General features: G+C 37.1%; 3 protein-coding genes across 6 annotated transcripts in view; 1 reads left to right on the forward strand and 2 right to left on the reverse strand.

The window, feature by feature from the left end:
* The window catches only part of tns2a (tensin 2a), a 50,463-nt gene extending 48,057 nt beyond the window's left edge, over positions 1–2,406 (forward strand). For all 4 annotated transcript variants that reach the window (XM_029436420.1, XM_029436422.1, XM_029436421.1 and 1 more), the window contains one exon: positions 124–2,406. In XM_029436420.1, the coding sequence (XP_029292280.1) occupies positions 124–262 (139 nt within the window). In that variant the 3' untranslated portion in view covers positions 263–2,406. The remainder of the gene's footprint in view (positions 1–123) is intronic.
* Positions 2,407–3,646: 1,240 nt separating this feature from the next.
* LOC115011303 (transmembrane protein 106C) lies at positions 3,647–10,451 on the reverse strand. Its single transcript, XM_029436404.1, has 8 exons — positions 10,299–10,451; positions 9,738–9,993; positions 9,256–9,319; positions 8,907–9,066; positions 7,487–7,627; positions 6,907–6,956; positions 6,657–6,710; positions 3,647–5,829 (listed from the first exon to the last, which is right to left on the reverse strand). The coding sequence occupies exons 2-8, from the start codon at positions 9,949–9,951 to the stop codon at positions 5,667–5,669; spliced, it is 846 nt and encodes a 281-aa protein (XP_029292264.1). The 5' UTR covers positions 9,952–9,993; positions 10,299–10,451; the 3' UTR covers positions 3,647–5,666.
* A 330-nt stretch (positions 10,452–10,781) lies between these two features.
* Positions 10,782–13,461, reverse strand: LOC115011270 (PTB domain-containing engulfment adapter protein 1). The gene is made up of 7 exons (XM_029436352.1): positions 13,024–13,461; positions 12,867–12,950; positions 12,643–12,714; positions 11,907–12,005; positions 11,407–11,544; positions 11,192–11,296; positions 10,782–11,018 (listed from the first exon to the last, which is right to left on the reverse strand). Exons 2-7 carry the CDS (start codon positions 12,912–12,914, stop codon positions 10,956–10,958), a joined length of 525 nt encoding a protein of 174 aa, XP_029292212.1. The 5' UTR covers positions 12,915–12,950; positions 13,024–13,461; the 3' UTR covers positions 10,782–10,955.
* Positions 13,462–16,041: the final 2,580 nt, after the last annotated feature.

Consider the following 16,041-nt stretch of genomic DNA (forward strand, 5'->3'; position numbering starts at 1 on the left):
GACTTTTTAGACAAACTCAAAATACCTGCGTAATTACTTCCCTTTCACTTCCTCTCATGCTCAGTAACTTGTTTCCTCGCATCCTTTTTCTCTTCCCTAACCTTTCCCCCCCTCTCCTCTCAGGGTGTTTGGTTTCGTAGCCAAGAAGCCGGGCAGCTTGGCAGAGAACGTGTGTCACCTGTTTGCCGAGTTGGACCCCGAACAACCTGCTTCTGCCATCGTCAACTTTATCAACAAGGTCATGTTGTCACAGCGGCGATAGAGGGAGGCAAAGACAGGAAACCAAACTCGAATGCTATCGTTATTCATCAGTTGGTATAAAAACATCTCGAAGGCAGTTGGAAATGTTAGTTCATTATAAATCTGCCCCTGAACTGTCCCCCTTTTCCTAAAGGGTTGTTGACAATATAACACTACATTTCAATTTTTCTAATATAGTTCATTATTGTTGGATGGAAATAAAGAAAAACAATGTTCAAACAAAGCCATGATATATAGTGTTACAACTCCTCTAAGGAGAGGGAGGCTGCAGAGGAAACTTCCACCATCAACAGTGGATTTACAAAAACCAACAGAAAATACTTCTACATGTACCAGGGGTCTGACCGGTGGGTTATTCACATGTCTTTGGGCATAACTCTCATATCATGAAGCTGGCTCACCATGGTAACCTGCTCCACAGTTCAGAGAATCATTCCTCCTGGGTCCTGACAAAAAGTGCTGAGTTTACAATAAAGTGGCATGTAATAAATACCAAGAGACAGTCGCTTTACTTTTTGCAATGTTTAAGTATTACTTATTCATAATACATCATGAGACAAAAAAGAACAGACATTTATATATGGAAAACTAATAATTGATCTTTTTATTTTCCATACTCGTGCTAGACAGCGGAACAGGTCCATTCAACAATTACCACACTAGTAAAAATCTAACTTTTAATCTTTGGACATACTACGTGTGAGTACAGTTTATTGGTCAGTGGTGGAAGTCCATTTAATTTTAAATCAGATTAAAAGCCCAAAAACACTTTTTCTCAGTGGGATCGTTCATGAACTTAAAAGTTTGGGGTGTTTCACATAAGAGATTTTAGTATTTGTGATTTTTCTCACCAATCCGAAAGGAGCGGGACTTGGTAATGTCACATGGTTCTATCAGGATTTAGCAACATTTGAAGCAGAATCAGTCGGCTCGTGGATTATTTGGTTGCTGGTTATTAAATCTGACCGAACTACACCCAGAGAATACCTTTTTTTTGTTTACTTTGATTGTTGCTTTAGTCTTGAATATTTAATGTTACTCAGAAATACTCATGAATTTCTGGTTGTTTCAGCTTCATGATACCAGTTATCCAGAGAACTCGTTGTGAGACAGGCCCCTTTTTTTTTTTTTAAATGAGTCTTTTCCCATCAGTGTCAGACTAGTGTCCAGTGCAGCAGAACACACAGAGCAGACGGTGTGGAGCGCTTACAGAGAGCACATTTCCTTTGCACTGTTTCAGGGCAACAGAGCCCCATAATGTTCGACACTTAGACATAATAACTGCCTTTAAAAACAGCAGGTGTTTATATTTTGTTACAAAAGCTACCAAAGCCTTGAGGATGTAATGTAGTTTAGTTAGATGTATGTAGCATATTTACAGCCACTCTTGCCTTCAAACCCAACAACAGCACCTTTATAAGTGGAACACATTTAATCATAATCGACAATCATGTTTTTTTTACTCACGTACACTTAATAAATCGAAGCGAGCGAGAGACGTAACTCTGATGAAAGTAAATATGAATGTGAGGTTTTTAACTTTTAACTAGCGTGTGTGCGAGGGAGCGGTACGCGTGTGTGTCGAGGGTATTTCGGTAAATATGTCGGGTAAGGTTGTTGTTGATGTCCAGTTTTAAAGAATTGTATGTGAAATGGGGGGAAAGCTTTACGGGGAAGGACGTACGGTGTTTGGCGTTTATTCACTGCTTGACCAAATTCATAATAAAACATATTCACACATATATTAAGTTAACAAAGAGAAGGCCGGTAAACACACACACAGCAAGGCAGTGGCCGAAAGACAGACGTACTTAACCAAAGACAAAGCACTCTTGTATTAATAAGCTTTTTAATCTAGCTATATTTTTGTACTTATTGCTTCTTGCGTTTTTACTATACATGTATTTAGTGTGTTGCCTTGTTTGGTAAAAACCTAGATAAACACTACTTGTATTACAGCGATAATATATTGCGGTCTGTTTTCTTGTTGATCTCTATATTATGTAGTAATATATTTTCACAGGAAGCTATAGGACAGTGTATGAGATATAAAAAGAAAACATGTTTGTTTATAAAGGACATTATGCTATTTTGTATGGAAAAAAATGAAGAATAGAATTAAACTGAAATGATGTGGTACCTAAAGTGCTTCTGGGTCGCTGGTTATTTTTGGTTTAATGTTCAACTGGGGGGGGGGGGGGGGGTGTCTGTCTGTGCTAATCTCACATACTACTGGACTGAGGAGCCGAATTTTTTTTTTATGCGCATTTATGACGTGTGCTCAAGAACCTCTCGTGGTCGCAGTGATTCACTTTCATTCATGTTTGAGAAAAATATTTTATTGAATTAAATATAGTCATTGACTCATCACTCCTCTAAACCAAAAGGCTAAAACCATCCTCACGTAGTCTGCTGCAGGCCACATTCTAGCCTTTGTTGAGGCTCAACAAAACTGACATTTATAGAAAGGTTTAGTCTCATTTTGAAACCGGAGCATCTGCAGATTACATACCCGATACGTTACGATCAACTAAAATTAGGTAAGAAAAAGAGATCAATTCCTGTAATTGTTATTTTCTGCACCAATTAAGTGAGATTCAACTCTTTTTTTAGGAGGGGAGATTATTTATATTATATCATTTTACAATGATATTAAATGGAGAAGCCCAAATGCTCACATGTTAAAAACTAGGAGGACGGGTTTGGCATTTTTGCTTGAAAAAACCTGCTCCAAAGAAATAGAGGACAGTATTTCACCTGGGTCCAAACAATCTCTAATGTATATATTGTTGCTGTAGTAGTTTGACATTTATTGCATTCTAATGGGCTGATCCATCTGTGTTTACTGAGGCACTAATGTTAGTTAATGTAGTCCATGTAATGTTACGTTAGTGTCTTTATTAGACTAAATCCAAAGTGGCAGAAACTAGAGAACGACCGCATATTAGGCTCGTCTTCCTGGTGGCGGCGCAGCCAGGAGAGCAGCCCTCCGGGGGAGAGGCAGACGGAGCACCGGTCAGCAGCCGAAGAGACTTGAGCTCGGCGCACACACAGCGGGCTGGTGGTCCTGTGTAACAGCAGCAACAGGGAGTCTGCAGTTCCCCGGTGCTGTGGCTGAACTCCAGCTAACTGCTAACTGAAGCTACGCCGTTACCGGTAGACAGCTTTCCCCTCAGAAACAGCCTCCTGGCAGCTGTGAGGACGACGCGATAAATAACTACAAAACAAACGGAACATGGCTCACTGATGTCAGTAGATATCTCTGAAACACAACACATGGACGTCTTTTACATAACGTCAACACTTACCTCTTCACATCCTGTTGATAAAGTTAGTTCATTGTTGTAAGTTTTAAATGATGCCACAAAAAACTGATTCTGAAGTCTTGGGGTTCATTATTAGTTTTATTTATTCAAACGTAATTTAATATATGTTTTAGCATGACAATATATACTGTATTTGTTTTAAAAACCCTGGTAAAATATTTCATTCACAAATTTACAAACAACTGTCCCTTTTATATATATAAAAAAAAAAAGTTTGCTTCCATTGTGAAGTCAACTTTACGACAGAACAGATACTGTAGCAGAAGTCATTTGAGAATATTGTGTGATGTAAAGTTACAGTCAACCACCGTGATCGCTCATAATGTACTTCCTGGTGTAAGATGCTTGGCAGAGATGAGAAATTATTGACACAGAGGAGTTGATTAAAACACACAGATGAAGATAAGGCAAAGGAAAGGGTGTTGATCTGTTACGGTCAGACCCACTGTAAGTATACTTAAAAAATACACACACGCGCTTTCAGCCATGATGTTTAAATGCTGTTTGCTGTTGCACATCTGGATTTTGAAGACCATGGTGGAGAAGATACTGCATACAGATGTTTAACAACAAATATATTCTTATTCCTTCAGTAGCTTAGCAAGGAGTGTAAACGAAAAATAACTTATGATCTAATCACTGATCCTGTAATTCACTGTATCCTAGTTAATATCAACACATTATGGAAGATTTAAATTCTGGTGATGCATTTTCTAAGTCTGATCTAAATTGTTTTTTATCCTGTGTTTATGACTTAAAACCAGGTATAAATAAAATGCATTTCATCTGTGAAAAAAGGTGGAAAACTAAGTTTTGGTAGATGAATTTGTGAAGTGTTTGCTGTTGTAATACTCATTTAGACCACAAGAGGCTGCAGTGCAGAACGACCCCATGTTATAAAAAGGACTTCTTAAAGCTGAGTTTTCATTTCTCAATGAACTCTAAACACAAGGTACATATATTGTGTGTTAGCAAGTTGTGTGACATTACAGTTATGTCTTTCATAACTTAGAAAAACTATATTTGAAAAAAAAATTATCTGATAAAAAAAACATACTAAAAACTTTATTTTGACTATTCTTAAATACAGGAGAAAAAACTATGCAGATTATACTTAGAAAATGGATCACCAGAATTTCACCGCTCAGGGTTTCAGTATAAGCTTCACTGATAACTTAACTTAAATTAAATGTATTCCGAGAGCAGTATTCCGAGAGCAGTATTCCTCTCTATGACACTTATACTGACTACACCCTGAATCTAAAATCAGTGTGCTTAGACTTGAGGTACCAAAAAATAACTTAATTCATTTTTAAAACATCTGTGATATGTTAAATGTTGCCATTTTCAACTTCAGAAACAATTAAATAAACACAGCAAAAGCAATTTGTCCCAGTTTCAAGGTGCAAAAACATTCAATCATTAAATTATCCCTTTCTGTAGATGCATTAAATCCAACATAGAAAACAGCAGACCAGCTATTTCTCTTTTCCAGTCTTCAGTCCAACACTGTTACAATACCAACAAGTAATGTAAGCTATGCTGACGAAGGCTCTCCTGATGTTACAGCAGCAGACAGACAGAGCAGTGTTAATTAAAGCAGAAGGCCATCTCTGGCACGTCATTGTCAGCTTGGAATGACGGCCGTTCCCCTCAAAGAAAAGAGCTTCCTCTGACTTGTCCTGCCTCCAGAGCAGGGCCACAGAGCGCTCGTCGGCAATGACTCATTCAATTAGTCACTCCATTTTCACCAAACTTGTATTGTAAGACATGATGAGTTCAGGCAATCAACACCGCTAATGCAAGTAAAAACCAAAAAGTTGCTGCCAAACAACAACCGCAACAAAAACCTACATCTGTTGCCTCTGGGCTGTCCAATGAAAACCAATGTACAGTTAAAAAAAATACAACATTCAGCGCTGTTATCCAGCTTCATCATTCAATGGTTGCTTATTGTTACCTAAAAAGGAAGCACCGTTTGATATTTTGCTGCTGGTGGTTTCTGTCTGCAAAATGCATCCCGGAGTGAGCGGCGACCACCTCCACCTCCTGCAGGGAAGGGATCCAGGACTGCTCCACTCACAGCAGAGGGGGGCTGAGGGCTGGCGAGTGGGTGGAGGAGAGCTGCCCGTGATGCCCGGCTGTCTGGTAGCGCGTGGTGTTGGAACCGCAGTCGATGTAGCGATAGGCCTCAAGGCTGTTCTGGGATGTTCGCACCATGTATGAAGTTTTCACTGAGGTTCTAAAACATTTTTTAAACAGCAAGACGATAGAGAAATTAAGAGCAATATCTACATTTATCACAGTAGAGTATGTAGAGACAGAAGGCGTGATGCGGCTACAGGAGGGATCGAGCTTCCCGACAGCCCTGCGCTCCACTCCAATGTTGATTATGAATGAGGCTTCAAACTATTCGCTGCAGCCCGAGAAATGATGGTTATTTCGTCTCAACTACAAAGCAACAGTTAGAGTTTGTTTATAAAAAAAAATAAAAAGATGCAGCACAATTTCACACAAGCAATAGTCTTGAGGAAGTGAAGTGGCTGATGTGGTAACATTGTCTCTTCGTGTTACTTAACAAGCGTGCACAGCCGACTCTTGGCTGATAAGCAAAGGTTATGATGGTGCAGAGGTGGAAAGTAACTAAGTACAGTTAAGTATTGTATTTTAACACAGTTTAGAAGTACTTGAACTTTACTTGTGCATTTCTTTTTGTATGATACTTTATACTTGTACTACATACTTCATCATTCTGGTGCTGCAGCGTGTGTTTCGATTTTCCTAAAAATACTCTAACATTTTTAAATAAGTTGATTTGAATTAAAAACAGCTTTAAGTTTTCTTACTGCGAGTGAGTTTGTTTTCTTAGATTGTAAAGATTTAATTGAACTTTGTAAAGTAACTAACAAGTTTACTTTAGATGCTTTAAGCATAAAGTATTCTGCCAAATATACTTCCGTACTTTTACTCGATTAACATTTTGAAGACAGGATTAATACTTTTACACTTGCATCAGTACTTTTACTAAAGTACATGCTATGCGGTGATGAAAGGTAAAGAGATACTCACTGCATAAATACGACGATGTTGTGCACCTTAATGCTGGGCATGGTGCAGAAGGCGCTGAAAAGGAAACAGAAAAGGTTTAGCTCATTGTCTCTTTGTGTCATTTACTTGTGGCTTTAAAGTTGCTTTTAAGTGACTCATTCTGCTTTTAAATTGGCTGGCCAATGAAAATTCACCGCTCAAAATAGACTATCGACGTAGTTTGAAAATGTTGCGTTTCTACACGTACACTGACGAGCTTTAAGACACTTACTAGACGTAGGATGCACTGCTCCCAATCTCCACACTGACAGTGTAGTTCACCTGCAGAACAGACAACAACACAGCTCAACGTCTTGTTATGTACAGCTGATGAGTAACTCCATCGTACATGTGTAGATATTCTATCAGCAGGGAGACCAAAGGATTAAGGCAATGTTTACGAGTGTTTGCCTGAGATACTACCCTGCTTCCCACGGCTCCATACAGTATTTTTCTCTTGTGGAGAAATAATACACATTAGGCTTTGGCTGCACATAAAATGTTTGTTAGTAGGATCAACAGTAAGAGTAATGCAGGAAACGCCAGCCCTAGGTCCGTGTATTCAAAACAGAGACCACTTCCTGTAGCAGGCACGCCCTCCGCATGCATTACAGTGATGACAGCTTAGTTTGCATGCTGAACTTTGTACCAAGAATCAGCGTCTGCACCAACCACTCATGTAAATTATGAACACAAAAACATATTTACTTAGACATTTAACAAATGTCTTATTTTAAAATATGTCAATAACAAAAAAAACTTAGATAAATGACATCCACAGAATGTTGCCTTTTTGATGACATATGTTTTACCTGTCTCTGACTGAGCGGCAGGATGGTGGTGACATTGTCCAGCTGCTGAGTTCCGATCACCATCTTCATGTAAAGGACCTGGCAGCTCACACTCTGCACCAGCACCGAGAAGAAGTTTGGGTTGCTGAGGTTCAGAGTGCTCTGATAAAAAAGGAAGCATAGAAGTATTTGAAAACATTTGTATATTTGTACACAGTGAAATAAAAAGACAGTCCAAATACCAAAGATAGTTTCCTGTCATTATGACAGGGTAAAGCAGGCACATGTTTTGCGTTTCAGCTTGAAAATCCTCGCTTATCAGTTGCCAATTAATATTTTGTCAATAATCTAATCAATTCATCAACTAAACACATAAACTCTAATTACGGTGCATAACACTTTTTGGGGATTTGTTTGAGTATATAGATGAACTCAGTTAATTATTAGGTACACGCAGCTGACAGGTGATATTATGTCCAATCCATTTATATCAATGAGGTTAGGCTATAAAACAGAAAACCCCTCTCTGTGTAATGCAGTATAGTTCAACAACAAACAAGCCCAAACTGGATCCTCAAAAATACAATACAGTTGAATCAACACCTTTCTAATTTTTTCAACACAAACATAACAATACAGAAGCCCAGAGGTGCAAGTTTAATCAAACTAAAACATTACACTACAGGTCATTTAGCAGACGCTATAATCCAGAGCGATTTACAGTGAACTAACTACAGGGACAGTCTCCCTGGAGCAGCTCAAGGTTAAGTACCTTGCTCAGAAACACAATGGTGGCAGCCTGGTATCAAACTCACAACCATTCGGTGTAGTATTTGCAAGCCTTACCACTAGACCATCACCACGAAATTGTTTTCTCTCCTGTGTGTAGGACTTAAAAATAGGTGAAAAAAAGGTTTTGCCAGGATAATCTTTGCAAGTGTTTGTAATATTCATTTTGGCCACAAGAGGCTGAAGTTGACCATGTTCTGAATAGCACTAAAAGCTCTCATGTACATCATACACAAGGTACACATAGGGTGGGTTAGCAAGTCATGTAACATTAAGGTCATTATGTAACAATACTGTCATGGCTTTCTTTTGGCCATAAATAGATTGCCATAAGCGCTAATCTGCCGCTTTTAGTCTTATTTAGAACATATGGTGGTGGTGCACTTCAGTCTATTGTTGTCAGAATTTAGTATTTAAACAACAACCGCTTAGACCACTTATCATGACAACTTTTTACCTGCCAAAACCTGTTTTTAAGGATGAAAAAAAAGTAACTTTGAAAATAAATCTTGTTTCCTAAATCAAAAACACAGAAGAGGATGACCATCTTTACGTACTTCTCAGGGCTTCCACACCACAACCCCACTGAATGAATTGCAAGCCTGTTGATTCAGAGAGTACAGTATAGATACAAGAATGAGAGAAAACCTACTGTCATGTTCAATAGGACCTTAGTGTTGGAGGGGTCGAAGCGCACAGACACTGAGTGTATCCCATCATCCACCACAACCACGGAGCGAGGGAAGAGGAAGAAGGCAACAAGGGAAGACGCCAGGAGGCACAACACAACTGACAGCACCACATACAGCTTCCTACAACACAAACAAATAAAAGGTTATCTCTCTAACCCACAGACCAAAAACTTGTAAACACCTAGTTCAAGATTTGGAATGCAATGAAAACCATTTGACTTTGACAGAAATAAATATACGGCGGGTACAGAAATACAATCTTTTCTTCAGCAGCAGCTAGAGCAAGCCGGGTTAGTTTGGGTTACTTACGTTCTTTGGGGCCGCAGCCTTTGGTCGCTGTATGGGATCAATGCAACCAATTCATTCACTTGCTCTATAATGCAAGAGATAACAGGTCATGCGATATATTGATTAGTGTTTACCCTTAAACAGCTTTGGACACTCTGAAACAGCATGATGACAGCCTCTTCCTTACATTAAAAACAACACAAGCCATGCTATGCTATTAGAAAAGTTGGTGCCTGCTTATCAACGTGCCTTTAAGCTACGTCGCTTGAGGCTCTTTAATACCAGTTTGAATGGCAGTACATGTAACATGAACACGCATACGACTAAAAGACATAAGGTGCAGTTTACGGCACATAATCAAACGGACTGCATCGACTCTCCAATATGTTCAACACTTATAGTATATTTAAATGTGCTTTAACGTTACATATCGAGGCCTACGTCTCTTTACCAAGCTTCATGCTAGTCTATCTTCAGTGAGGTATAACGTTGTTTCTACTTACGGGAGGGTATTCGCCCAGTGCCTTGGCATGTCGGACACGTTATGCTATCCCTGCCGGTAAACTCCACGTAGGGGAACTGAGCTATGTCCTCCCGTCTGACGAGCCCATCCAAAGAGTCGTTATCGGAGTCTATGTCCTCTCCCTGCCGCCCAGAGCTCTGCCTCTCCGGGAGGAGCGACAAGCTGCTGTCGGTACGAGACCACCGTGTCCCCATGGCGGCTCAACTCAAGCTAGAGTTTCCCACCGAATAACCGGTCTGCAGGTGGATGAGAAGGAGCCATTCAGACAACAAATATGCCAGCAAATTGAATCAGGAGCAATAAATGACCTGTTAGCAGAGAATGCCCCTGTGTGCGCCGGTAATAACCGGGAGCATCTCTATTAACTAAAACCAGCTGACAGAGTCAAAATGTAACGTTAGCGGAATTCAATGTTGTTCAGGCGTGGCGTCCCGAAACTAGCTAGTTTGCTAACAGAGGTGTTCTACAGGTTTGCTGTTAGCTTCCCGTGACTCCAGTCGTCTGCAACGTCAGATATCTTGAATACACAAACTTTACTTACCTTTTTAGACCAAACAAGTTAACTTTGCCATCCCAATGTCGGGTTTACACCAGCTCACTGCACACTCTGATTTCTGTCACACAAACGTTTACGTTCATGTTGTGTTGCTTTCACGTGCACTGCGTACCTTCTACTTTACGGCAGTTGCATTACTGCCTCCTTCTGGATTTACTTTTCCTCAATGTGAAAATTCCTCTAGTACTTCACATTCAGGTGCGTTATGTCATTTTTACAAGTCAAGCAATAACACACAGCAAGCCAGGCATGCACGTTTTATTTATTTATTATCCAGTTGGTGTACAGTTGCGAATAATTATTTTACATTGAATACATTCTCAGTTGTTAGAGTCAGTACAAATCACACAGCAACACATGGCCGTCATGTCAAATTGTCTCTTTGGATTTTTGTTAGGTTCTTCATGAAGACACAATTATGACGTTCAATATTCCCGACACTGCAAAGGCAGTACATGAACGCACCCGCCTCGTTCTTACTTGCTGCCCTCTTCTGGTGTTTATGCGGATAACTGATTCAACATGACAATTGGTAACATATTGACAACATCGAAGTTTATTATTATTATTATTATTATTATTAGAAGGTTTTTCTGAGGTTAAACAATATATAACAGTGTCGATAGTAGGCCTATGAATATATTAGTTAGTCTGCTCTGCAAGCCTCCTCTTCAGCTCAGCATTCTCTCTTTGCAGCATTTTATTCTGAAAAAAAAACAAGAAAAGATTGAAAAAGACTAGACAACTGTTTCAAATGCACCACTGAACATTACAAACATGTAGAGTTATTAGGGGCTGGTATCAATTCCCTTTCAATTTAGCCATGAGGGTAAACTGAGAACCAAGAAATAAAAATAAATTCTGCAGAGTAAACTAACCTTATGTCTGAGGGCCTCCACGATCAGGTCTCTTCCTCCCCTGATGCTCTCTTCCTTTTTTGAAGCTCGGAAGGCATCCCCGATAACTGAGACCAGCACGTGAGACTGAAAAGTGTTTAAAAAATGTATGATCTCCTGCTCAAATAACAACAATAGACCACCAAATATTCCTTGTAGGGGAGGCACAGCTGTTGTGCTGTAGTGAGAATACTCACAAATGTCTTGCTCTGGAACAGATAACAGTGGTTTGAGTCTGCTGCAGGGTGTCGAGCTACAAATCCAAAGACTTTGGGTGAAGATGGCAGGACGGCACAGAAGGAAATAGTGGACAGAGGGCACGAGTACAACAAAAACTGAGGGTAGGAAAGACAATGACAAATCATTTAATCCGATGCAGATGACCAGATTATGAGACATTGAGCCCCTGGGCAAAGACATGCAAAAGGCCCCACCACCCCCTGCATACTGTAGCAGCAAGACACACAAACTTTATAGTTGTTTAGCCATTTTGTTGTTGCTTTGTGTCTCTCTGTGGTCATTCTGTGTCTCTTTTTAGTAGTTTTATACATCTTTGTAGTCATTTTAAGTCTCTTCCAGGCTTGGTACATGTCTCTTTGATTGACATTTTGTAGCCCAGTAGGCCCGTTCAGTAATCCATCCATGCTAATGCATCTTTGGACTAGTGTGATGACTAGTACACTTTTATTTCACACACCTTGGTTTTGTATTCCAAAATGTCTATCCCACCCAGCGACAGGAAGAGATGGACTTTGCTCTTCCTCGCTGCCTTTTCTGAGGAGTATTTATCAGGTGTCTGGGGACGAGAGGGGAGGGAATACATGTCATGTTTGTTACTGAATTTTTAACATATTCATGACAAATAACGTAATTTGTTAACAAAGTTCATATAGAGCTCATATAGTGGATACAAATATCCTACTAGAATACAAACCTTCTCGATGTGCAGAAGAATCCCAGCACACAAGTCAACAATACGCATGAAGAGTTGCATGAACATAAAAATTATATAAACTTTACATTGTTGTATATCTGAAATTGTTGATTTTATATTATAAAGAGAAACTATCTTCCTCTCATACCTACTGGACAAGACACATCCTTTATTTTCTTGGACTAGGAACAATCAGACTTTAATTAAGTGACTACTCCAATACATTTGGGGACCAATTGGAGGGGTATCAATATTGAGTTTATTGTGGCTTGGGTGACATGGACATGGTTTACTATTAGCTGACTCGTCGTGTTTTTCTTCTTCATTTCCATCTATTTATGGTTGCATATTTTAGTCTTTGTATAAAACAAATATATACTTTTACATTTTTTTTAATAAATGCTTTGATGACACAATTCCAAATTCATACTAAACCCACCCCAAAAAGGGCTAGAATAATATAACAGCAACTAGAATGATGTGAGAGGTAGCTGCTGACCTTTAGGCTCTGAGCGGCCTCAGACAGGATCTGTAGTCCATCAGGGCGGACCACCTCAACTCGGCCAAGAAACTGCAGTTTAGAGAAAGAAATACACATGAAGCAAAGTGGGAAATTGAGTTTTAGACGAGGCTCAATATCATTTTAATGTCACATTAAGAAAAATGGCTGTACATACAGAATTAGACACATTTGATTTCGAACCTTCAATAATCCGTATTTACCTTCACTGGAAAGGAGATCTCATTATCCTCATCTGAAGTGTCACTCATGTTTAAGATGTCTGGTGTCAAACTAAAGCCTGCAGGCTGACGTAAAGACAGACATTCAGGGGTATGTACGTGTTCCAATCAATAAAGAAATACTGTGAATTAATCTTACCTGCGTGTAAATACACTTTATCCGGAGTGAAACAACTTCTTATTGCATTGCAGACGGATGGGTGTAAAGTCTACTGGAGTTAATGAGTAGCCTGTGTGTCTTCCTTATTGCCTTTCATCAGATATCCAGGGTGCCTGGAAATGTCATTGAAAGAGGAGGATGTGAACATTTAAAATCACCCTGATGTCCTAAACAGCTTGTTCAGGAGTTCTTTCTAGACCTTTTGGCTGATATTTCTTGCTAGATGATCTGAGAAACACATTTCTACATTACAAGGCTGTAAGACTGCGTGGATTTAAATGATAACAGGGAAACATAATTTGTTTAATTGAGGGTTTTTACAGCAGAATTAGTTTTTTTTTTTTTTTAAACATGTCTTAATATGTAAAGCTATTTCTTGCTAGATGCTTTGAGAAGTGAATTATTACATTAAAAAGGTTCAGATTTGTATGAAAACATGTTTATGACGAGTTCCCACTAATACCATGACTTGAGACAGCATTTGTCCATTTTGATGTTAGTTTGCCATTCATAATATATTAAAGGTTAAATGTGTAATTCTGAGCCTCCAAATAAATAGGGGGCAGTACTTCACCTCTACTACTGGCTCCATACAATGTAAAAGATCATCAATCATCTCAATCATCATTTATTAAATAAACAACTAGAATATGTTAACCTGTTTATAATTTAGTTGTAGTAGTTTGTCATATTTATTGTATTCTAAGTTTAAGAGTCGTATCTTTGGATATAATCTAAAACAAAGGATCAAAGCGTGCAGGGATCATGGATGTAATGTCGAGTCTGACAGCTTCTTCTCCCTCTGGACTGAAGGCAGACGGAGCTGCAGACTCACTATTCATCTTACACATTATAGTGTCAGTGAGACTGCTGATACAGAGACATCTTTGACACAACACCTCTTCTTCTCACTCTGTTGATAATGTTAGTTAATTGTTTTAAATTTAAATTATGACATATCTTACACATTGAACCTTTAAGCGGTTTATTTCTTTCTCATGGAAGTCCTGAGAGGCAAGTGAGGAAAAACCAAGTTTAAAATCTGTTGACTTTAAGTTTCTAGAACTAAACGCATTCATTTTAGCCTAAAGGAAGACTTGCTAACACACAATATGAACCTTGTGTTTAGAGTGCGTGGAGAAATTAAAACTCACCTGGAGGAAAACATGGTTTCTCTTGGTCCCATTTAGTGCACTCCAGCCTCTTGAGGCCACAATATGTATTACAACAAACACTTCACCTGCCAAAACTTTTTCACCCGTTTTACAGATGGGAAATAAAATTAACTCACTTTAAAAGATTATCCTGGCAAGACCTTTTTTTTAATGATAGAAAAACAATTTAGATCAGTCTTAGAAAATGCATCACCAGAATTTTCTTTTTTCTCACTTGCCTCGCAGGGCTTCCGTACTTTTTAGATTTCTAAATCAGAATTGTATTAATTCACAGGATAAAATGGTTAGATCCCAGATACTGTGACCAGAGTTATTAATGTTAGTGTTCTTTCTTGTGTACGGACATCAAGTAAAACACTGAATACATACTGCAGTTTTAAAACTTTAAGAAGACATGTACTACAGACTGAAAAACACACACACACACAAATAACTTCCATATCAACTGTATTTAATGTTGTTTACAGTGAGTGTCACTTCATCAATGCTCAATGAACTCGCTAATATAAAGATATATAGATATATATGTGTGTATATATATATATATATATATATATATATATATACACAAACATATATATATAACACATTGTATATAGTAGCTGTATATATGATGTTATGATATATAGTTATATTATAGATATATATATATAATATATATATATATATATATATAGATATATATGTGTGTATATATATATATATATAGATATTATATATATACACACACATATATATATAGATATACACAGAGATATATAATACATATACATATAGATACATATTGACAGATATAGACACATATAGATATATATACAATAGATAGACACACACATATATATATAGATACATATATATAGATATACACACAGATAGATATATATATATACATATATATATACACATATATATATATATACACATATATATATATATCATAGATAGATATATACAGAGATATATACAACACATATATATAGAGAGATACACAGAGATATATATAGATACATATATATATATAGATATATATACACACATATATTATATATATATACACACAATATACACACATATATATACACATATAGATATATACACATATATATCACATATTTAGATACACATATATATATATATATATATATAGATATATAGATAATAGACCACACACATATATATATATACACCAACACATATATATATACACAATATATACACATATTACTAGATAACACATAATATATATATATAGAATAGATAAGATACAACCACACACAGAGATACACACACACACTATATATATACCCACAGACATAGATATATAAACATATAAATATATATATATATAATATTACACATATAGATATATATAACACACATATATATATACAACATATATATATACACACACAGATATAGATATATATAGATTACCACACAGATATATATAGATATAGATATAATAATAGAACACACATATAGATATATATATATATATATAGAGATATATCCACACATATAGATAGAGATACACACAGATATATAGATATACACACTCATATATATCATATACACACATATATATATATACATATATACATATAATATATTAGATATATATATATATATATATATATATATATATATATATATCCTATATACATATATATATAGATACATATATACAGATATATATATATAGACATTGATATAGATATATATATATATATACACACACATATACATATACACACATATTAGAGATATATATATATATATATAATATATATATATCTATATATATTATATATATATATATATA

The sequence above is a fragment of the Cottoperca gobio genome, chromosome 7, assembly GCF_900634415.1.
Source record: "Cottoperca gobio chromosome 7, fCotGob3.1, whole genome shotgun sequence".
NCBI lineage: Eukaryota > Metazoa > Chordata > Actinopteri > Perciformes > Bovichtidae > Cottoperca > Cottoperca gobio.